Below are 24982 nucleotides of genomic sequence, written 5' to 3'. Positions count from 1 at the left end.
GCATAATGTTAAGAATAGAAATAGAATTAACCCTATATTTAGGAGGAGGTGAGTAAAGGGGAGGGAAGGATAAACATGAGGAAAAAGAATTTTTATACTTGTTTGGGAGAGAGTGAGTCATGGAGGGGAAGGGGAGAGAAGGGTAAAGCTTCCCCTTGCATGCTCGGAATCAGCGAAATTTCTTACATCCCAAATTGGGGTGTAAGGAAGGGGAAGAAGAAATTATTCCAATTTTATCATTTTTTATTTTTTCACATGCAGATTTATTAAAAAAATAAGAGGATATTTTTATAAATTTGTATATTTAATCATCATTTCCATCCCTTTCCTCTCAAATGAACTTTCCCTCCCTTCCAAACAAGGGTAAGATAGATATATTCCTTCCCCTCCCTTCCCCTTCCATTAATGAACCTTGCCTCACTCCATCCAAACAGAGACTATGTGAAATAATAAAAGAACAAGAGGAAGAAGACAAATCGTTAGTAGGATAAGAACACTATAGTTTACCTTTGCATAACTCAATAGGAAGACCATCGACTTAGCAGACTTAAGAGATAGGTCACTGGTCGATTCTCAGGAACTGACGACCTGGGGTTTATCCCGCCATGCGCCTATGGCCTGTGTACCTGCATGAACCTCCCTCCATATCCGTGGGGCCGGCACTAGGGGGGCCGCTAAGGTAACGGATCTACCTTTTTTAAGAGATAGGTCACTAAGGAAACTCATAAGAAGAGATAGCAGTTTCTTCTAAATTTATTATTTTTAAAAAAAAAATATTTAATATTAAAGATAATTTCTCAAAGAAATAAATATATGTTTATATAAACAACAAACTTTGAGATTCAAATAAAGGAAAAACAAATTATAACATATGAAGCTCAATTTCTATCTTATAAAGAAAGAAAATAAATCCTAACGGAAAGAAAAAATCCTATAATCATAAAATCTCTAAACAAACTCAAAATCCAAAAAAAATAAAATAAAATAAAAATACTAATAATAATAATCTTCGGATCCTTCTACACAAATCATACAATTGAAAGAATTCGTTATCGAGTTTAGAGAAATATCAAGTGATAGCCTAGGAGGAAGATTATCTAGCACCAAATCCGTAAAATTTACTAGTGGTTGTTGAACTTTGGGAATCCTCGTTGATCTGTTGACAAGTACGCATGACATTGTAGATGTTATTCTTGTCCCTCAAGCACTTCTCATATTCTTTCATAGCTGCAACATAATCCTTGACGACGATGAGAAATTTGGATTTCTTCCCGATGAGGTCTTCAATATTTGAAGTGGCGTTCCTTTCCAGGGAGAATGCTTCTCTTAGGAACTTTGCAAAGTCGACCATGGAATAGTCATCGGGGATGCGCTTAGGGTCGATGTTGAGCTCCTTGTGCGAGTGAAGGCCGACTACGACCTTACTGAAGCAGTGAACCTCCTTGTCTTTGTCATAGTCGATCATCGAAAACTTGGAGAGCTTTTGGAACATCGGGAGGTAGTAGTAGACTGACACACCATCGGATGACGAGTTCACCCGATGATTAGGGACAATGTGGATGGTCGTCTCTTCAATGGTTTTGATGGTCTTCGCACCATCATCCTCAACTACAACAACCTTTTCCTCAATAGGTACTAGTGGGGTAGGTAAAGGCTCCACCTTTACTATTGGAGCAAGCTCCTCGTTCGCTAGCTTCAGAGGCTCCTTGGCAACTTCTATGGCTCTATCTCCTCTTTGTTCGGGTCTTCTTCATCTTGGTACTCTTTTAGGTCAAATTCTTCCTCCAAATCATCTTTGAATTTATCCAGGTCAGCTCGGACGTCTAAGTTATCGTCCTCAATAGTGAATCCTAATTGTCTTTGGAATGAAGTTTGAGTGTAACCAAAGAGAAAAAAGCGACCTTTCATCTTCTTCTTCATCTTCTCCCAATCCTTGATCTTAGTCTTGCTTTGTCGGTCTCGTGAGCGTCACAAGTGCTCCCACCATACCGATGCTAGACCTTTGAGTTTGAATGCAAATAATTTTACTTTCACCCAACCGGGTACTTTCTCGTAATAAAAAAATTTCTCCACTTAATTTATCTAATCAATGAAACCCTTTGCCAGTAACGTACCAAAAAATATGGGTAGATTAACTTGAAAACTTAGGCCTCCATAAGGCTTCTTCCTACCACGACATTCTTGATATGTAGCCCTCTCGTTACAAGGGTTTCAAAGGTATACTCAGATACATAATCTGAAATTTCCCGATCCTCAAGATTTCACGTCTCTAGACGCTATGTTAAATCCACAACTTGTCTTTGTAAATCCTCGACTTATCTTGGGCGCTGCAACCATGGTATGAGACTTCCCCATCCGGAACCTGCCTAACACAATCACGACGACGACCACAATGACCTTCCATTAAATCTGATACTTGGTTTTCTCAATCAGACATTGTTAACTCTGATACCAACTGACGCTGGGCAAGATAGCGATTATCGAACGGGCTGACGAGAATGAAGGTTCGTGGAGAAGGTAAGACGAGATAACCGTTGTCCTTCAAATTTTTTTGAAAAAGAAAATTTTATTTAATATTAAAGGATGATTCCTCAAACATCTAAATAGATATTTATGTAGTCTCCAACCTAAGACTGAAAGAAAGGAAAAAAAAAATTAATATAGACCTCAATTTCTATTTTATAAAAGAAAGGAAAGAAATTTTGATGAAAAGGAAAAAAATACTCATAATCATAAATTCTTTAAACAGACTCAAAAATTTTAAAATATAAAAATAATAATAAAAATCTCTGAATAATCTTCTTACTGGTTACCATCTGAAACTCTAAACTCAGGATGAGTTCTTTCAATCCGGGATGATTTATACAGAAGGATATGAAGATTTTTATTATTATTTTTGATAATTTTTAATTTTTATTTTTAGTAATTTTTGATATTTTAAATATTTTTATTAATTTCTATCTTTTGGTATTTTTTGATTTCTGAGTCCTGTTAAAAATTTTAGAATTATAACTATTTTTTTCTTTCTTGTACTGGAAATTGAAGTTTATATGTTAGGATTTTGTTTTTTTTACTCCGAAGTCTATATAAATATTTGTTCAACTATATAAGAAATTATCCTTGAATATTAAATAAAATTTTATTTTTTAGAAAAATTGAAGTACAAATCACTATTTTCCTAGCATCAACAATAGTCATCCACAAAACACAAATAAATGTAAATAAATGCTTATGTATGATTATTTTTTTTCCTGAAAACATTCCAAAAGTCATAAAATATATCGATGCAGAATGTGTATGTCTGTATCTAACTGGAGACTGGTAATACTAGACTCTCTTGGGATAAACCTTATCATCTTTTTGTTCTAACAAAACAGATCGATGCAGATCGATTTGCTTCCTAATTCTACAATTTTTTTCTTGTTAAACCCCAAATTATTGCAGCTAGAGGGAGAGAAATAATCAAAAACAATATGATTCCTACTCCAATAATTGACATGTGCCAAACAGATCAATGGGATTCCATTCCCACCTAATCGTCTTATTTGCAGATTAATTAGTTCATCCACCACGCTCTGTGCCAGATTGAGACGTCGGCAAAAACGTAATTTAAATCCCCAATTTTTCAACACCACAAATAATCAGGAATTTTGATCTGTTCATTCTTCAAATCTGTGAATCAGTAACACAAGATCGGCGGAGAACAAGTTACAAAGCAGAATTAGGCGAATTCACACGGCGGCGAGCTCGGGCGCCGCCGGGTCGACGGACGCCCGGCAGACGGGGCACTCCAAGTGCGACGCCAGCCACGCGTCGATGCACTCGACGTGGAAGCAGTGGAAGCAGCGGGGAAGAAACCGCCCCTTCTCGCCGTCCTTGAAGTCCATCAGGCACACGCTGCAGCTGATCTTCTTCTTCTGCACCGCCGAAGAGTACTCGAACACCGGCAGCCGCGTCAGGACGGTCTCCGCGCGAGCGGTTGATGGGGCATCTCCGCCTCCGGGCTCGGAGACGGAAGAGGTGGAGTTGAGCGGCCTGGAAGTGGAGGCCGCGGCGATTACTCTCCGATTACCGGACGACGGCGGCCCCTCGAAGGTGCCTTTGAGGCAGTAATAGGCGATCAGAAGGAACATCACGGCGGCGAAGGTGCAGATGACGATGACGATCGAGCTGGGGCCTCCATCTTCAGCCATGGGGCGTGCCGATCCGTCGCTCAAGTTTATCTTTTTAATTAATCGAAAAGTTTCGAGTCGAGGGAGATGGTTTGTTTATGGTGTAGTTGAGAAGTAGATAGAATTTTTTTTTTCTTTTTTAAAAAATACTAATGGAAAAGAAGAGGAATTACGATGGGCAATTTCATTTGACGCTGTGAATGCACTACAAGAAAAAATTAATTAATGATGGTCCATGATCGAGACATTTATGTCCGTCCCCAATACGTGTCCTCAGTTTCTCAAAGACAAAAATAAAAGGAAAACAGAAAAGACTATCCGGAGGAGATAAATTATAGATGATTATTAACTTTTAATTTGAACCTCATATTTTATTATGATAACATCATTAGTATATATAACAAGATATAAAGGGAAGTATATTTAGATTCGTAGAATTTTGACCCAAAATTTTATTTGATAACACTATATTTTCACCATCGCACCGCTCCAGAATTGGATCATCTATCTCTGGATCGAATTAGACAATTGAATTACTTAGAAAAAAAACTACTGAGTCTACGGTGTCGATTGAAATTCGACAAAAAATAATTTGTCAATTAAGAAAATGCTGTGGGGATATCATAGTTTTGATGGTAGTTATACTTTCAGGGCTTTGACTTTTAAACGAGTATCGGTCAAGTCAATCGGCTTAAAATTTTCTAATCCTGAAGAGTACCACTGAAGTCAACTACCTTCCTCTACGACTTTATTAGGAAATTTCATTCCAACCTGTATAATTATTAGAAAATTACAACTTGCGATTTCTAGTGGAGAAATATTGTTGGAGATATTATAAATTTGCATTAGTCATTGCTTAATACCCAATTAAGAAGATCAGAGGTTGGACAGAGACGCTGAATGCCAGGCTTTCAAGTGGACTCTCGGAGTCTGAATAGGAGTCATTGAACGAATGATCGAGTGCTCTTGAATACCATGAGATCCTAAGGGAAAATCGATTGCCACCCGAGCGGATTGTTCATGTGGCACAGCCACGTAGACAACCGAATGCTGTGATAGATTGCATTATAAGTTCACTTTTGAATATCGCTATCAATATCTGGCCAACTCTTGTGATCATAACATATTCATCCATCGAGCTTAATGCAGCTTGTTAATTATCAACTAGGTTCTATCTGAAATTTTCACTAATATATAAACAAGATAATAGTGAGAGTTCAATTACATATTACAATAATGTCGAGAGAAATTTAAATTTGTCATTCCCGTACCAAATAAAAAATCGACACTTACTCAATATGGTACTACTGAGGATAAAAACTCGTGCATTGGAGTGGCTGATGAATACAGATAGTTCTCAACATCCTGTACACCTCTTGATGCTAAGGTTTCTGAGGAATAGGCCATTCTGGATCATTTGGCATATATAACTTTGGTGGTGGAAGCATCATCCTGCCCGTGCTAATTCGTCCAAGACAACGGGGCATTTTTTTGGTGAGATATGTTTTGATTTTCGCATATTTCCAGTTTCACCAGAAATGTGGCTGTACATCCTTTTCCAAGCCCTTCGCTCTCAAGCCAAATATGACCTTGCATGAGATTTACATATCTGATGGAGCAAGAGGAAGCAAATTAAACGTATGAGAAGAATAACATAAAGCTTTTAGAAACAAGATTAATAGCTTATGACCATGCAAGCAACACAGATCCTTAAATATTTAGCATTGAATTTCACCAAATGCCAATTTATATAAACAAACACCGGATAAGAATATGCGCATCTAATGAGAATGGTCTAGTTTCCTAAATCTTACTTGATTTTTATTTCAGTGAATGATAAATCAACTGGACATTGCCAAACTGTCGTGAAAAAAATAATAGACATTAGTTCTTTAAATTTACCAGTCTAGGAATCAAATAATAAAAAATGATGCTAATAATTTAAATATTGAAAATCTCATTCAAGATATATAATAGAGTTAACCAGGATTTCAAGAATACTATAATCTCTATTGATAATTTAATTAATTGGAATAGGGTTAGAATACAAATATTTACTAATAAGTTTGGTTCATGAAATGGAATGGATCTTCCGTAATTATTCCCATGTATATTTGGTTGGAAGAGGCTGTATATAAGGTAGAGAAAGAATAATCTCCACAAGACTAAAATGTCAGAAAAAATTGCCTTACAAGAGAGAAATGCTAATGTATCAGAAAAAATTATAATTGGAATATGATAAAAGGAACAGCGTGCAGGATTAAGAGAAGATAACAATATTTTTGAATTGGTATTTTAAGTTTATTTGTAACAAAATGCAAGAAAAACTGTTTAGCCTGAATTCATCTGGATTCCTGCAAACAAGTATTATAAGTTTTCTTCTATGTGATCAGTTTCGTACACATTCAAATGATGATCTTATTAAGAGCGTAAATATGGAGAAAACAAAAATGAATCTAGTATCGTGTTTAAAAGAATTCTAGAGATTTCACTAATACCAAAAGCCTTTCTCTGAACAGAACATAAAATATGGAAAGGCACTGGATACAGGAATCTAAGGTTAGGAAAAAATTCCTACAATCATTTTAATAAACTTAATGCAAAATGATGTCAGTAAGTGTTGCATGAAAAGAAGGAAAAAACATAGTCATGATTGTACACTACACAGAATAGTGCCAAAGACAATGAGATGGCTGTACCTCTTGCAAATGGCAAGCCCAACACCACTTCCATTGTAACTTTGACTTGCTACATTTCGGCTCTGTGCAAATTTAATGAAGATATGTGGTAATTCTTGAGAGCTAATTCCACAGCCAGTATCTTTTACCTGATATCGAAAAGGTCAATTTAGCATATAATATTATTGAAAAAATGAGAAAAAGAAATTCAATATACAAAATAAGAAACAAAAATCTTGTGATCAAACTGTTGGTGTATCATATGTGAACCATTGCGCATCAAATCAAAATGCAATATTAATCCACAGAAGAAAAAAAAAACTTATGATTGCAATTCTTGCATCACTCACAAGCCATTCTGGAAGCCTGTTCCTATTCAGTCAAGTGAAGTCTAGACAATATGATTTTTGAGTAAGAGAGTTTGGAGCTGCTAATTTATCAGACTTTCAAGAAGCAATCAGACAAAAATCATATACTTTTTAATCAAACCAAGTATTATTCAACAAAAAATAATCAACTTTCTTGTAGCATACCAACTTTTCCAGCTAACATGGTTGAATATGAATGTTTTGATATAATTTTCTTTTAAAAAAAAGAGAGAAGTAATTAAGAAACAATGATATAATTGGTGTGCCATAACTGCATAGGGGTATCCTGAGCATTACAAACAGAAAATAGAATGTAGCAAAAAATGATAACAAGCCAAGACTTTGGTCCTATGGAACATTAATTGCTTAATGGATCAAAAACAAAATAATAATGTGGTAAAGCCCAGCTCCATAAGAACTGTTCTACGCCCACAGTCCCTCAACAGTATAATCCAATGAGTATCAAATACTCAACTCTAGAATCACCCAAGGGACTTCGCTACAAGTGCACAAACCAATACAAAGCCATTATGTAGCAGTTCAGTGGTCAGTATTGGTGGTAACTTGGGTCATTTGGTGCTTCTAATCATACTACCCGGACCATACATGTGCTTTGTGATAACTTGATATACATTATTGACATAATCCAATGAGTATCAGATGCCCTCATAATCGTACTAAAAATAGTTGAGCAAAGGGTTAACTTGTTCTCGATACATTTTTATTGATTCAAATTTCAACTCAATTAGATCCAAATTAAGCAGGCAATAATTAAGTTTCGGATTTGCAAGGAAATTAGATTTTGTGCAATCTGAATGGATGTCCTGGGAGTATCCAAACAGGTTGGTTGAAACAAACCTTTACTGATAACAAAAAGTTCCTCAAAAACAAGTCAATATTTCACAAATTCCTAAAATTGAGAGTTGAACTACCTATATGATTTTTTTTTTTTTTCACTTTGTTTATGGTCCCTTATCCTCATTAGAAAATGACAGATAATTGAAAGGTACAACATATATATTCAGAGATAACGGAATTAATACATAAGTTTTCATGTGACCAATAATTGCAAATCATTTAATGTGAATAACATATCTAACAGGAGATAAAATTATAAATATATCAGCTTTCTTATAATCTATAACCTGGACTTTCAAGTAGAAATGACCGTCACAAGCAACTGGATAGAAGTCGGCAGTTCTAAAATCCCTTAAATAATCTGTCCTGGCAATGGAAGCTGTAATAGAAATATGTCCTTCCTTTGTAAACTTGATAGCATTACCAGCAACATTCAATATAATTTGCATAAGTCGTTTTTCATCTCCAATGGCACATAAAGGTAGGTCAGGTGACAAGATAAGTGAGACAGGTAGCTTCTTGATGGCTGCAACTGGCTTTACAAAATTCACCACCTGATACATGGAACATAAAAAAAAATGTAAAATTTCCCAAGTGATGGAAATAATTATAATGGTAACAATTAATACCAAACAAATGCAAACAGAGAAAGGGAAAATAAAGTCTAATTACCTCTCTGAAGACAGAATGAAGATTAAAAGCTCCAAGTTCCAACTCAAGGCTTCGATCTTCCAACTTGGACAGATCTAATATATCATTAATCAGAATTGCTAGAAGACTGCTACTTTTCAATACAGTTTCAACCATTGACCGTTGCTCGGGGTTTAGTTCAGTCTCCATAAGAAGGGAAGAAAGAGTGATAATTGCATGCAATGGGGTTCGCATTTCATGGTTCATGACAGCTAGAAAATCATTACGAGCACGAATAGCCAATTCAGCCTCCTGCCGTGCTACATCTAAAGCAACATTTTGGTCCATAAGTAGATTACGTGCCCGCATAGACTCTTCTAATATAGCAGCATGTGAAAGTGCAACAGCTACCTGAAAAAAGATGATGAATGTTTTGAATGAAGATGTTAAGACTCATTATGCTTACAAACATGAGGAAAAAAAAACTTCTACTTGCGAAAACAAAGGATTTTAAATTCGGGAAACCGAAAGAGAAACAGTTGCAGCCATGATTAAAGACATCAACACACAAATACTAGCTCTGAAACTAAAGCAGATATTAGATTTGAGAAAATCAGTTGAAGGCCAAGGAAGCTCGATGACTTAAAGTTGATTCCTAAAAGGTAGTAAAATGGAAATTAAATCTCCAAGTAGCGATTTGATTTCCATCGACATTCTGCACTCTAGAATGCCATTGGGTATATATATATTCTGCCATTGCTCATATATGTTATTATTGTTCCCACTGCATTCTAGATAATCAATTGTGTTCTCAATGGTAAAACTCTGAGTTCGTGCAGTAACCCTCACCAAATTTCATTAAGTTTCACCATCTTTGATGTTCTTCCATCCCTATTTATGATCTTATGGTGTACCTGATAAAATTCCTTCAGGCGATTGATTTCTTGACAAAATTATATTTGGCATTTTATCAGGATCCACCAATCTTGAAAACTGTAACTAGAGTTAATGTCTCATCTTGTTAGTTTATTCATTAATACGTTGGAATCTTGTAAATGGGTCTAATTGAACTTTCCTCTCAATTGGTTCAAACCTTAAGTACAAATAAAATAGCCTCCTTAGCAAGGAGGAATATTATATCAGTGGTCAACTAAATACTACAACAACAATAACCAAGCCTTATCTCACTAGGTGGGGTCGGCTATATAGATTTTTTTCCGTCATTGAGCTCTATTTCCTACTATATCATCACTTATACTTAAATAAATTTTATCTTATTTTATTGTTGCTAACCAAGTCTTTTTTGATCTTCCTCTTCCTCGTTTGATATATGTGTTTGTCATAGTTTCACATCGCCTAACTGGAGTATTTATTGACCGTTTAAGTACATGCTCGTACCATTTTAAACGTGTCTCTCAAAGTTTTTGCTCAATAGATGCAATTCCGACTTTCTAATGCTCTCATTTCTTATTCTGTCCATCCTCGTATGTCCACACATCCACCTTAACATCCTCATATCTGCAACTCTTATCTTCGGCTCATGTGCTCGAGTCATAGCCCAACATTCAACTCCATATAACATAGCAAGTCTAAATACGGTTTTATATAATTTTCCTTTAAGTTTTAGAGGTACTTTACGGTCACATAAAACACCCGATGCTTTTGTCCATTTCAACCATTCTGCTTGTATTATATGTAAGACATCTCTCTCAATCCCTCCATCATTTTACAAAAATGATCCTAAATATCTAAAGCTCTCAGTTCCTAGCAACTCATCATCTCCTATCTTAACAATTGTCTCATTATGTTTAATATTGCTAAACTTAAATTTCATATATTCTGTTTTTATTCTACCAAGCCTAAAACCTTTCCCTTCTATTGTTTCCTGCCAAGATTCTAGTTTAGCATTTACTCCTTCACGTGTTTCATCTATCAAAATAATATCATCAGCAAACAATATGTACCACGGTACTGTGTCTTGAACGTGTGTAGTGAGTTCGTCTATAATTAGTATAAAAACATAAGGACTTAGAGTTGATCTTTGATGTAACCCTATCTTTATTGGAAATACTTCAGTTATTCTGCCTGAAATCTTTACTGTAGTCGTTATATTTTTGTACATATCTTTAATTAGTTCAATATATATTACGCTAACACCTTTCTTTTCTAGAATTCTCCATATAATTTCTCTTGGAACTTTATCATAAGTTTTTTTAAGTTAATAAATGCCGTGTGTAGATCTTGTTTTTGCTCCCGATTTTTTTCAATTAATTGTCTAAGAAGATGTATAGCTTCTATTATCGACCTTCAACCCAAATTGATTTTCGATCACCGTAGTCTCCTTCCTTAATCTTTTTTCTATTACTTTTTCCCAAAGTTTCATGATATGATTCATTAGTTTAATACCCTTATAGTTTGCACAATTTTGTACATCTCTCTTGTTCTTATATAAGAGAACTAGAGTACTTATTCTCCATTGATTATATATATTTTTTTATTTTAAATATCATGCAAAATAATTTTGTTAGACATTCAATACCTTGCTTCCCTAGGCACTTCCATACCTCTATTGGAATATCATCTGGTTCAACAACTTTTCCATTGTGCATCCCATTTAAAGCTTGTTATATTTCTGAAGTTTGAATTATACGATAAAAATTTAAATTTCTATGCTTATTTGACCTACTTAAATTATCTAAGTTGGTTACCTAAACCTTCATTAAAAAGTTGATGAAAATACCTCTTCCACCGTTCTTTTATTTCTCTATCGTGTACTAGTACCCTATTACATTCATCTTTAATATATTTTATTTAGATAAGATCTCTTGTCTTTCTTTCTCTCACTTTAGCTACTCTATAAATGTCTCATTCACATCCTTTTGTATCCAATTTTTGATATAATCATTCAAAAATTTCATTATTTGCTTAATTCACTACTCTCTTAGCTTTTTTTCTTCGCTATTGTATATTTTTTTAACTTTTCCTCGTTCTTACAAATATATAATTCTTTATAAGCTATTCATTTTTTCTTCACTTCTTTTGTACTTTCTCATTCCACCACCAAGATTCCTTACTTTGTGGTGCATGTCCCTTTGACTCACCGAATACACTCTTAGCTATTATTTTTAACTTTGATACCATCTTATCTCATGTCGTATTACAATCACCATATATTTCACATAATGCTTGTACTCCTATCTTCTCCTTAAATATATTTTGCTTCCCATCCTTTAACTTTCACCACTTAATTTTAGGAGTCATATATATTTTCTTTCTATTGATACTATGTTTGAGGCGTATATCCAATACTACTAACCTATGTTGGGTAGTTAAACTTTCTCCAGGATGACTTTGTAATATTTACAAATCTTTCTATCTTTCTTCCTAATCATAAGAAAATCAATTTGCGATTTATTATTCTGAATCTTCTTTTTTTAACAAACATATTTGTTAATATAAAATCATACGCTATTGAAAAATCTAATATAGTTTTCCTTCTTCATTTTTTTCCAAACCCATAACCCCAGTTGTACCTATTATATTCCTCATTTTCACTCCGATATGATTTAGATCACTATTAAAATCATTTCATTTGGCGAATGTTTTATAATATTTCATCTAAGTCGTCCCAAAATCTTGATTTGATAGCTTCATCTAATCTTGTGGTGCATATACGCTAATTATGTTCATAATTTCTTTCATCACTATTATCCTAAGAACATCTATTTTTCTAATTACTCCTACAACTTCATCCTTTAACAAACTATCTACAACAATACTTACTCCATTGTTTTACTCTTTTCTACATGATCATAACTTAAACCTGATTTCTATTAGTTTTAGGTTCGCCACCTATTTTGTCTCTTCACACACAAAATACTAATTCTTCCTAATCATCATATCTACTACCTCCAATAATTTATTAATGAGGGTTCCTATGTTCTATGTTCTAAATTTTAGATTATTAGTTTTCTATCATATTTGTCCACCCAACCCTATGTGTGAAAATTTACACTATTTAACACCACACCAAGTTCCAACGTAGTGGTCCTCACGACAGATCCTTGATATTTAAAGACTACACCCAAGTTCGAAATGTAACGAGCCCTCTCAGAGACCCATGCAACAATGGATCGTTTTGATGTGATCAACCAAGTCAGGTTAGGTCATGTTGGTGTTTAACCCCTGTGTCTAAGTGTGCAGAAACTTAGGAGCACAAGAAGTCGAGTGAAAGACGCAGCTAGCGAGGACAGCATAGGAGAGAGCCGACGGGCTCAGTGCGTTCGAGAGACGAGACACTACAGAAGGGTACACTGGCGGACGAGGAGGCGCAAGGCGTTTCCAAGGGATGAGAAGTCGGAACAGAAGGTTGCTCGAGAAGGCCGGAAAATGGAGTCGGGTGAGCCATATTCGGATGGCCGAAATCACCCAAGCAAGCGGAACCGGAGCAGAAGACCCGGACCTAAGAGAGCGGAAACAGAGCGAAAGACCCGAACCATCTGGGTGCCCCTGGGCGCCTCGCCCAGCGAAGGCCTCATCTACATGGTCCAGGCGCTTGGAACCCTTCCGGGTGCCAGAAATTGAAATTTTAGCCAAACGCGACGTGGCGCGAGCCGTCGCGACGGGGATAAAATTTTATCCCCTCCAGGCATCACGATCAGGGCTATAAATACAACCCTGATCCAAGAAGCTAAGAATAACACTTGTAATTGACTTCATTTGATTTTAGCTTTGTAATTGTGAACTTTGACTGTTATAAGAGGCTTCTCCGCCCAAAGGAGACATTAGGGAGCTTTCAACTTCCTTGGATTAGCAATCCCCTGATTACAAACTAAGTAATTCCTTGTGTGCCTCTGTTTTCACTTTACTTCTTAATTTCTTTTATGCAAGTGTCTATTTATATCAAACTATAAAGATCAAGAAGGTGCTTTTATTTTTATAGGGCTATTCACCCCCCTTTAGCCGGCCGCTAAAGGACCAACAATTGGTATCAGAGTCAGGACGTTTCAAGAGGACTAACCGTCGATCGAAGCACAAGAAATGACCGGACCGAGCATCTACCCACCTAAATTCGAGGGGGAATTCGCGATTTGGAAAAGAAAAATGGAGGTATTTTCAAAATAGACTTTGATTTATTGTTAATCTTAAAGTATGACTATATAGCTATAAAGGACAAAGAAGAATATCAATGGACAAAGGAGCAAGCAGATTTCGTAGCAAATGAACGAGCTGAATTCTATCTACTGAGTGTGTTACCTCCACAAGAAGTCAACAGAATTGATGCCTACGAATTAGCAAAAGAGCTTTGGGAGAAGTTCCTTGAGCTACACGAAGGTACATCCGAAGTCAAACTCGCGAAATAGGACCTGCTCCATAACCAAATCAGCAACCTCTGATTAGAAGAATGTGAAATCATTGCACACCTTCACTCAAGCATCAAGGAGCTCATCATCGAACTCATGAATCTCAGTGAAAAGGTAACCAACCGAGATTCGCTAAGATACACGCTTAATGCCTATCCTAGGAATTCTGAATGGGTATCCTTAGTAGATGCTTATTATATCTCTAAGGATCTAGAAGTAAGTACCTTAGAAGAATTATTTTCGACATTTGAAGTTTATGAAACAAGATGTGCAAATCTGAAGAAGGAGCCCAAGCACAACATTGCCCTAAAAGCAAAAGTAGACGAACCTGACTCTAAATCTTCTCTCAATGATGACGAAACGACATTCATAGTAAGAAGATTTAAAAAGTTATTTAAAACTAATAAATCTGATCAAGTGCAGGATAAAAGAAGAAGAAAGATAAGATGCTACCACTGCAATGAAGAAGGACACGTGAAAGACAACTACCTTAAATTAAAGAGCAAGGACAAGAACAAGGACAAGATCAAGAACAAAAGACCACTCCAGACAAAGTGTCGAAATCTAAAGGCGACGTGGGACGAAACGTCGTCCAAATCGGAGATCGAAGTCATCGTCGGACTTGTGCTAGTGGCAAGTCACCAAGAAGAAGACGACGAAGCAAGCTCATCCTCAATGATCATCGAGAGCATCGATGAAGGGGGAGCATTAGAAATAGACAAGGTAAGTCATGTACGGTCCCTACCTCCTGACCAATTATTTAAATTTATAAAAATGCTATCGAAGAGTTCTGTAAATTAGAGATTGAAAATAAAATATTAGAAAAGGAAAATGATGAATTAAAAGGAATTCTAGCACCATATTGTCGGTCAGAAGATTTCGACAAGATGAAAATAGAAAACGAAAAATTGTAAGCAGAAATAGAAGAGTTAAAAAAAATTGTGCATGCTCACATATTCAACAAGTTAATAGATATAATGGATTAAATTGGCATTTTAAATACCATAAGGGTCAAATTAGAAAAATATCACAGAAGTATGTTCCCAAGAAATTTTTGATTAATTCTGTAGAAAGGAATCTATTTTGGGTTACAAAATCATATCTAGGTTAAATTTTCTTTTTGCTTTTGTGCATGCCCAATTTTTTAAAGTTAAACATAGGGCTTTCAGAAGAAAATTAAATATTTAATTTCTTTAAAAGGCTTTGTATAGAAGTGGTTGTTGTTCCAATAACCAAGAAGACCTAGTGCCTTGCCAAAATAAATGTTTAATTAACTAACTATTAAGCATTTAATTAAAAATTATCTAATGTTTTCAAATAAATTGTTTGTCAAAATTTCTGTTAGAAGTTATTTAGAATTTAATTTCTTTTCCTGATAAAGAAAATTTCATCATTTAGCTGTACAAAAATTTCTAAATGTTTCCTGTTAAATTTTTTTATATTTTTCGCAGAATTGTTTTCAAACTTTCTTTTTAAAAAAAAAATTATCATCTTTTTAAAAAGATTTCTGTTTTTTTTTTGAAAATTTTATATATGTCTGTTCATCCCTTATTAAAATTTTAGATTTATTTATCAAATTAAATATTTTTCAAAATTTGTTATAAGAATCCAAATTTTTCAAAAAAATTTTCATAATTTTCTAGAAAATAGCGTTTTCCTTAGACTTTGTTTTAGATTTTTTTTGCCAAATTATTTTAAAGTACTCCATTTTTAATGTAATCAAAGGGGGAGAAGTGAAGATTAAGTCTAGGGGGAGGGTATTATTATCATTAATTTTTGCACAATATTATTTGCAAAATTTACCTTGTTATTATTATTTGTTTATGTTTTTTCCCCTAACTTAACTTGGGTTGTTCACATCAAAAATAAAGAGATTGTTAGTACTCCAAGGTAGTTTTGATGTGATCAACCAAGTCAGGTTAGGTCCTATTGGTGTTTAATCCCTGTGTCTAAGTGTGCAGGAACTTAGGAGCATAGAAAGTTGAGTGAAAGACGCAGCTAGCGAGAAGGACGGCACGGGAGAGAACCGACAGGCGCAGTACGTCCGAGGGATGAGGCGCTACGGAAGAGTAGCTAGCTGACGAGAAGGAGGCGTGAGACGTTTCCGAGGGACGTGAAACCGAAGCGGAAGGTTGCTCAAGAATGCCGGAAAATGGGTTCGGGTGAGCCCTATTCTGGATGGCCGAAATCACCCAAGCAAGCAGAGCTGGAGCAGAAGACCCAGACCCAAGAGAGCAGAAACGAAGTGAAGACCCGACCAAAAAGTCAACCGGGGGTTGACTTTTGAGTCCAGGCACCCCTTGGGCGCCTCGCCCAGCGGGGGCCTCATCTACACGGTCCGGACGCTCGAAACGCTTCCGAGTCTCCTGAATTGAAATTTTAGCCAAATGCGACGTGACGCGAGCCGTTGCGACGAGGATAAAATTTTATCTCCTCCAGGCGCTTGGAACCCTTTTAAGCGTCCTAATCAAGGCTATAAATACAGCCCTGATCCAAGAAGCTAAGGGGGGCGTTTGGTTTAGGGGAATAAGAGTGGGGAATGGAAATAACAATCATTGATTCCCATTGTTGATGTTTGGATTATAGGAATGGGAATACAAATAAGGGAATGAATCCTTATAATTGGGTAATGACTCATTCCTATGTCTCCCCCCTTCAATGAGTCATTACCCTATTTTCAACAATCAAAATATTCCCTTATTCCCAAAATACCCCTTGACCAAAAACTAAAATTTTCCCCTTTAATATCAAATATCAAAATATATTTATTTAATTTTTCTTTCATATCACTTTCTCTCTCCTTATTCTCTCTCATCATATTTTCTCTCTCCTCATTTTATCACCCACTTTCTCTCTCTTTAATCTCTCTCATCACACTTTTCTTACTCTTTTTTTCTCATTACACTTTCTCTTTCATCACACTTTCTCTCTCCTTAATCTCTTCTATCACACTCTCTTCCCTCTTTTTTTCTCATCACACTTTCTCTCTCATCATACTTTCTCTCTCATCATACTTTCTCTCTTCTCAATCTCTCACATCACACTCTCTTTTCTTTTTTTTTCTCATCACATTTTCTCTCTCTTCAATCTCTCTCATCACATTCTCTCCCTTTTTCTTAACACCATTTCTCTCTCATCATGCTTTCTCTCTCCTCAATATCTCCGATCACATTTGCTTTCCTATTTTTTTCTCATCAACTTTCTCTCTCATCACACTTTCTCTCTCCTCAATCTCTCCCATCACACACTCTCTTCTCATTTTTTCTCATTACACTTTCTCTCTCTTCATCCTCCCTCATCATATTTTCTCACTCATCATATTTTCTCTCTCATCATATTTTGTCTCTCCTCTTCTATTATCACGCTCTCTCTCATCTACTCTCTTTTCTCATTTTCTCTCGTCGCACTTTCTCTCTCTCTTCATTCTTTCCCATCACACTTTCTCTCTCATCATACTCTCTCTCATCATATTTTTCTTTCACATCTAATTTTTTTCTTTTATTTTCCTTTAAGGGTAAAAAAGGAAATTTTGATTGATTCCGATAGAAACTATTCAACTAACCAAACATTGTTTTTAAAAGTGATATCCATGCTCATATCCATTCCCATTCCACAATACTATGATTCCCATTCCGATTCCTATTCCTAGGAAAGAACCAAACGCCCCCTAAGAACAACAGTTCTAATTGATTCCATTTGATTTTAGCTTTGTAATTGTGAGAGGTTTCTCCGTCCGAAAGAAACATTAGTGAGCTTTCAACTTCCTTGGATTAGCAATCTCCTGATTGCAAATCAAGTAATTCTTTATGTGCCTCTGTTTTCATTTTACTTCTTAATTTCTTTTATGCAAGTGTCTATTTGTATCGAGCTATAAAGATCGAGAAACGTGTTTTTATTTTTAATAGGCTATTCACCCCCCTCTAGCTAGCTGCCAAGGAACCAACAATGCGTTCCTTTCAAGGAACAACCTAACATCGTACAATAGTTTAATAGATCCATTCATTGAATATTTGTCATAGTTTTAACGCTGACGGACAACCTAACGTAACCCTCCTCCTTTATCCGGACTTGGGACCGGCCATGACTGGTTCGTCATGGGCGGAGTTTCAATGGTCAACTAAATGAAAACATAAAAGTATTTCATTAAACAATAGTCAATTTCATCGTGTTAGGCAATGCAAAGAAAAGTACTCAATCTTCTATAAACATGAAGATTACTCATTGTTAACTAGAAAACAAAAATATGTAACTAACTAAACACAAAGTAGGAAAATAGAATGCTATTACTAAAAATAATAAAAAATGAAACAAATCTAAACTAAGTAAGCATGCATAGAAAGATGGTTCTGAATAGAAACTGTAAAGTCATATGGAAATTAAGGCAAAAGAAGTTTTAACATGTTGGGATATAAAAAGTAATGGAAAAAAAATTAAAGTTCAAAAAGTAATTATTATGATGACAGCAATGCTAAACATATATGTAGGTTAAACATGAAAGAGAGGGTGAGCGTACCTGATCAGCAACCACCTCAACAAGTTCTAACTCATGAACATGCCATTTCCTTGCACTATCTGATGGGAGAATCAAGACCATTACTGCATAGCTTTTTGCAGAAAGTTCTGACCAATCAGTAATCTGGAAATTTGAAAGATGTAACAGTGGAACTCGAATAGCAACAACCTCTGGTGGCACGTATCTCCCTGATGGTACTCGGATCCTTGCTAATTGACATGAATGTGGAATTATCATTGCATTGTTGCTACTGAAAATTTTGTTAACTATAGGATGATTAATTGGCATAGTTAAACCCGTAGGGATTTGTTGGTGGAGCGTATGGGAAAGTTGAAGACATGAACCACTACGTGATGGCATCCATAGCGCACATTCCTCCAACCCCAAGGTTCTCCCCAGCTCAACAAGAGTAGTCTTCAATATTGTGTCCCTGTCAAGTGTACTTCTGATTTCATGAGTAAGCATACGAACATGTCTTCCGGTTTCTTCCTGTGTCCTTATGAGGCCCATTTCCCTGTCAAGCTCTTCCGCTTTATTTTTCAAAAACAGTTCCCTTGTTTTTACACTTAATAAATCAGGAATTATGTGGACAAGCAACAATGCTGTTGCACATGACACTACAGCAGTCGAAATTTTTGCAATGGTCATGACAATGGCAAGAGTTTTTGAGTGCATGGTAAATGTCCACAAATTAATTAAATGAGTTGCCCCACAAAGAACAATAAAAGCACCAAATTGTATCAAAACCCATCTATAGGGAAAGAAGGAAGACTTCTTTACGAAATAGATGAGCTCAAGAGGAATGGAGAAGTAAGCAAGGGCAATGAAAAAGTCTGATATATACTGATATTTGACCAGAAGTTCATCAGCAGGCCATAGAGGTTCAATGCAGTCACAACCCTCCATTTCCTAATGACCACAGTGAAGCATGTTCTTTAGCCTACATTATATAAAAGCAAATTTAATCAGGCTAGCTAATTGCAAAGAAAAAATATAACAAAAAAAAATGATGCAGCTTGTATTCAGATAGAGAGTGTGATTATAATGTACGCTGTGAGATAATTTAGGCATCATTTTTATTTCTTAAACAATTTTTTTTAGTTCTCCCTTACTAAGAGAGAAAAGAAAACTACACCAGTTAGGACTTTAAAAATCTGTATTTTGGATGATATACCTGCTCCAATGTTGACACTCTTGAAATTGAATCAAAAGACTATCTCATTACTGACTATGCTAATCTCAAAGTAGTACCTAGAATAAGATAGGGTATAGAGTATAGATTTTTTAGTGATATTATATTCAGATATATTTTGCTAACAAATTTATTTTTCTTGAAACTATCATTTTTTGCATTCAAATAATAAAATCAAAACTAGACAGTATACATCCAAAGAAAGTGGGTGAGCATCTTCGTTGTGGTAGTGTTTCATATTTTATATATGTGACAGAATCACCATGGTATTTACAATCAAGGGTAACAACATCATGGTGAGTCATAGACTAATAGGGATGACCACTGATTTTTAGCTCAATAATTCGAATGTAAAACACCACGAGTGATTTGCAACCTCCACCTTTTTTATTTAAAAAAAATGGTTTTAATTGAAAATCATAGTTTTCACCCAATTTATGTAATAGAGTCACAAGGTGTTACGGCAGATAAACATAGGCTAGAAACAAAGCAAAATCGTACAAAGCAGCCTAATCTGTTGAAGCAGGATCAGTCATCAGCCAAGGTATACAATAAACCATGAAGCAGAATGTGATCAAAAGCCAACCTATCCACAGCCAGCACCCATCCAGCCCATGACTGGAGTGCCTCAATCCATCAATTGAGACATCAGTAGACTCACAATTAAAGATCAGAGCACAGCACCACCTCCGAACACTATGAAACCAAGCATGAATGAAAATAATGGGGACCTCCTTTATTCTGGGGCTCAATGTTTCCACCAACGGCAACCACCAGTCAGCAGACATTTAATGTGTCTGAAGGACAGAGAAGTGGTCATGATCCACCTCTTAACCACAGTGGCTCTTGGGTTAGCCTTTGGTGTTATGAAATTACAATTCTATATTTAATCTGACAATTATTTTAAATTTTTATGTTTCTCTATGTGGTGTATATGGCCACAGAAGTTTATTAAGTGAAGGTTGGAATTCCATATCATATATGCAGTCTATCTGTGTGGTGCAACACAAGCAGAGAATCTATGCCTCAATCAGCAATCACACAAGACTTGACGGTGATGTGGGAACAAATCGATGCTACTCAACTGGTGAACTCACAGGGCTGCATGTCTCATTCAACAATCTCGTGAGAAAACAAAATAGAATTGCACTTGATTATTGAATTGATTGCATAGCTGAATGAATGAAACAGTAGGTAAGGATTTCTTTTATACACCTTGCAAAATTGATCTCCTAAGATTGTGCAAGATACATTTTCCTAAAAACAGTAGCATGAAAAATAATAAACTTACTATAAGTTTGAATTTTATATTATATACTTATCAATTTTAACCAGGGATGTAATGGCGGAAGGCGATGATGGTGCAGTCAATGACTGCCTACTGCCTCGGACGCCTAGGCGGTTGATTTTTTTTACAAAATTAGATAATATATTAACTAAAAGATAAAAAATTAAATAAAGGATCGAAAAAAAATACTATAAAATATATTAACTAAAAATAAAAAAGTTATAATTTTTTTAAAAAAATAAATAAATAATATATATATATATAATTAATAGGATAATTTTATTGGGCTTTAATTAAGCCTATTTAAATTATTCCAATCATGATTAAAATTATTAATTTAAAGTTTTAATTAAATCCTAAGTTTAAAAAAAAACTTATTTTATTCGGCGATAGGCTTTGGTGTTTCAGCTTCTAGGCGCGTCGCCTAAGCCCGACGATGAGTCCGGACCCATCATTTGGCCTAGTAACTCGTCCGGATGTGTCGCCCGAGCCCGGTGACACGTCCGGATGCGTCGCCCGAGTTCGAATCGGAAACATTCTACCGCCACCAAAACACAAAGCGGTGCAGTTGAGGTCTGCCTCCCGCCTAAGCAGCGCCTAGGCGGCCGCCTCAACCGCCATTTAGAACACTGATTTTAACTATACCAGTTTTGTTTTACAGGAAATAAATTTAGCTTTTGTTTTATTGCATCTTTCTACCCTATTAAGAACTCGTTACTAGAAAATAAAGAAAGCAGTATAGCAAGGAGATGAGCATAAGCTTCCTTGGCATCTTTATTCCATCTTTCTCCCCTATTATAGTAGTCTTCGTTTTGACATTAAGGAGCTGAGCATAAGCTTCATTGACTGCTTATTTATTTATCGGTCATTTCAACAAATAAAGGAATGTTGCAAGTTATTATGTGTGCAACTCAAGTTAGTACTCAATCTGAAGATGAGTGAGTTTGAATGAGTGACCAACCAAAAAGCCAATAGAAAAAGATTGAAACAAGAATGTCAAGTACTAAGAAAACAAATCCTTTATATTGAAATTACACTAATGTTTTAGTAGGTATGCATATTATAAGAATAAGCATTGCAATTTTTCTCACAGTGAGAGATGGAGAAAAAATCAAGGCTTTTTGCATATTTATGCAATCATTCAAACTAAATAAATGCCAAGAAATCTCTTATATTGTATGGTTTTCATGTACAAGATGACTCAGCCATTATTTTATATTTATCATTTATTTGAATTTTTTTTCCTCCTAGCATAGCATATATATATCTTATACTCTTCTTAAACTCTCAATTTGATGGAAAAGGTAGGAAAATAAAAGAAAAAGAAGGTTTGTGAGCTTGTGGCCAATAAGTAACTATGAACAAGAAAACATATAATAGATGTCATGATAACTAGGTAAAAGCAAGTTTATTAATTGGATGAAGGGGGCATGCATTCCTGATTTGTCAAGTTTATTAGTTCAGTTTTCTTCGGGTTCTTAGCATAGTATGAAGGTTTTTGATATTTGTGAGCTTGAGTCATGGCTAGTGGCATATTGAATGTTTCATTCTGATTTTCTCTTCAAGTTAGGTCTGAAGCAAATCATCAAGTGACTTTTCTAGAGTTAAATCTTTTAAACTAGTCTTACAAGTTCTTTCATTCTAGTTTATTTGTCAAAGATTTACATTGTTAGCAATCTCACAACAACCTAAGTTCATTCATCTCATGATTATTACTGGCCCAGATTAAAACAAGATCTCAGAATCACAATTATTAAGCTTGGGGACTAATTATTTTAAATTAACCGTGAGACCGACCAACTTGAATACACTTGCATTTTGTAAATGGTCATATTGGTTGGCAACTGAAGTCAGGTATATCTAATCTCTCTTTGTAACCTTAACTCATTATTTTCTCTCTCGGAGATGCTTTTGACTTGATTCTTAAAGCATGACTGCATTGGACACATTATTAATCTTAATTCTAGAGGTGATCGGTCCGTCCCATAAAAGTTTTCCATTGGTAGTAAATCAGGAAGTGCTCGCGGTTGCCCATCTGGAGCAACCGCTCTGCTCCATGTTAGTTATGATAGATAAACTAGTTCGGCCAATACAACTACAAAGAAATCTATTCATACAAACTGAAGCAAGATTGATCATGGTACTACTACTAAAAAAGTCGAATTAAATTGATCCAACGACGCGGAACAACAAAAACATACCAACAAGTGAAAAAATGGAGATCCCGAGAGCAGAGGGAGATCAATAAAGTATATCAATAGTATATGCGTTGAAATTGAAAGAAAAAAAAAAATCTAAAACAGTGATTAGAGAGCGATCGCACCTTAGATCGGCAGAACAAAAAAAGGGAAGAATAAACTTCAATCGGGCGGTTTCCTTGGCGTCGCCTTCACTCCGCCTGCACCCTTTTCTCAATTACACGGCTGGAACTTGGAAGACGGAAGGGGGGCTGCCACTTGCCACTGTCACTGTGTCGCCTGAGTATCCGACTCCGCATCACGGGGCCTGGACGGTTGAAATTCTGATGGGATCTCCTCCAAGGATTTGATTTAGGATTATCCAACCAAGACGATGGCATCCGAGATGTTGTAGGGCTGCCAGTGGCGTCGTGGAACTCGTAGGGCCCTAAACAAGCCGAGCCGAGCCGAGCCGAGCTTTGGGGTGTTCAAGCTTGTTTGATAAGATAACCGAGCCGAGCCGAGCCGAGCCGAGCCGAGCTTAAAATGAACCAAGCTTTTGAAATGAGTGTTCAAGCTTGGCTTGGTTTATTTTTTATGAGCTTGAGCTTGTTTGAAGCTTGGCTTGAGCTTGGTTCGTTTAGATGTTATCAAGCTCTCAATTCAACTGCTGGCCGATTCAGCTCGAGCTTGGCTTGGTTTGAGCTGAGCTTGGTTCGTTTAGATGTTATCAAGCTCTCAATTCAAGCTTGGCTTGAGCTTGGTTCGAGCTTGGCTTGAGCTTGGTTTGAGCTTGGTTCATTTAGATGTTATCAAACTCTCAATCCAAACTTGTTTGATTGTTTGAAACTTTTAATTGTTTGATTGGTTATTAAGATTGATAATTTAAATTTATTTATTTATTTTATTGTTTATTTAGCATATTGAAAAGAATTTTATTAATAAATATTGTTCGTGAACATTGTTCACGAACGTTGTTCACGAACGTTAACGAGCTGAACACATATGTGTTCAAGCTTGTTTGTTTAGCTTAACGAGCTGTTCAAGCTTGTTTGTTTAATTAATCTAATGTATATTGAACGAACATAAACAAGCTCTTACCAAGTCGAACACCAAGTTTGTTCACGAACGCTTGGTTCATTTACAGCCCTAGGAACTCGGACGGTGGATGTCTGCGTTGGTAGGTACAACACGATTTACACGAAGATCGGTTGGAGGGGGATCCATGGACCCAGTTAATTGTGACGCACGGACCTACGCAAGAGAAGTCGCGATCAAAAAAGCACGTCCGTGATTGGATATTTTTCTTGTTTAAGGATGCGTGTGCAGGCAGTGTCCCACTGCAGTCTACGCCGTGGTGGAGCACGGATCGGCCGGGAAGTGCGATTTAGAAGATGGACTAACTCATTGATAAGTGAATCAGTCTACATTTTTTCGATGTGTCTTTGTTAATAATTGGGTTTGAATCAGTCATTGAATGCTGAACTTTAATGGTTTTTGCTTTTGTTACGTGTTTGTCATTTGAGATATATTTTGTGATTTTAGGGCGGGATATACTGAAAAAAAAAATTAGCAGATATTGTAGCAGTGTAGGGAAATGAATCCATTTTTGGAGCCGATATATATTTAAAAAACAAACTTTTATTTTTTTAATATGAAAAATGTCAACTTTAATATTATGGTATATTTTGGTAAATATACATATTAGCAATTTCAACCGAGATTTTATTTTAGAAGAATGTG

At 35.8% G+C, this 24982-nt stretch overlaps 2 protein-coding genes across 2 annotated transcripts; both read right to left on the bottom strand.

Annotated features, from left to right (window-relative positions):
• Window positions 1-3731: 3731 nt before the first annotated feature.
• On the bottom strand, window positions 3732-4193 carry LOC122027876 (RING-H2 finger protein ATL5-like). Its single transcript, XM_042586922.1, has one exon. It carries the CDS (start codon window positions 4191-4193, stop codon window positions 3732-3734), a length of 462 nt encoding a protein of 153 aa, XP_042442856.1.
• Window positions 4194-5341: 1148 nt separating this feature from the next.
• LOC122050855 (probable ethylene response sensor 1) lies at window positions 5342-23641 on the bottom strand. Its single transcript, XM_042611729.1, has 6 exons — window positions 23386-23641; window positions 18583-19522; window positions 8749-9117; window positions 8364-8630; window positions 6872-6999; window positions 5342-5781 (listed from the first exon to the last, which is right to left on the bottom strand). The coding sequence occupies exons 2-6, from the start codon at window positions 19486-19488 to the stop codon at window positions 5634-5636; spliced, it is 1818 nt and encodes a 605-aa protein (XP_042467663.1). The 5' UTR covers window positions 19489-19522; window positions 23386-23641; the 3' UTR covers window positions 5342-5633.
• Between the last annotated feature and the right edge of the window lie 1341 nt (window positions 23642-24982).

This window comes from Zingiber officinale, chromosome 1B (assembly GCF_018446385.1).
Source record: "Zingiber officinale cultivar Zhangliang chromosome 1B, Zo_v1.1, whole genome shotgun sequence".
Classification (NCBI taxonomy): domain Eukaryota; kingdom Viridiplantae; phylum Streptophyta; class Magnoliopsida; order Zingiberales; family Zingiberaceae; genus Zingiber; species Zingiber officinale.
This window is presented reverse-complemented; position numbering and strand designations above follow the sequence as displayed.

Excerpts from the sequence above, each read along its gene's own strand:
- LOC122027876 (XM_042586922.1), bottom strand. The coding sequence starts at position 4,193 with ATGGCTGAAGATGGAGGCCCCAGCTCGATCGTCATCGTCATCTGCACC.
- LOC122050855 (XM_042611729.1), bottom strand. The coding sequence starts at position 19,488 with ATGGAGGGTTGTGACTGCATTGAACCTCTATGGCCTGCTGATGAACTT. Across the intron at positions 9,118-18,582 it reads TTGAGGTGGTTGCTGATCAG|GTAGCTGTTGCACTTTCACA; the intron begins GTACGCTCACCC and ends ATCTTTTTTCAG. Across the intron at positions 7,000-8,363 it reads ATTTCTACTTGAAAGTCCAG|GTAAAAGATACTGGCTGTGG; the intron begins GTTATAGATTAT and ends TTTCGATATCAG.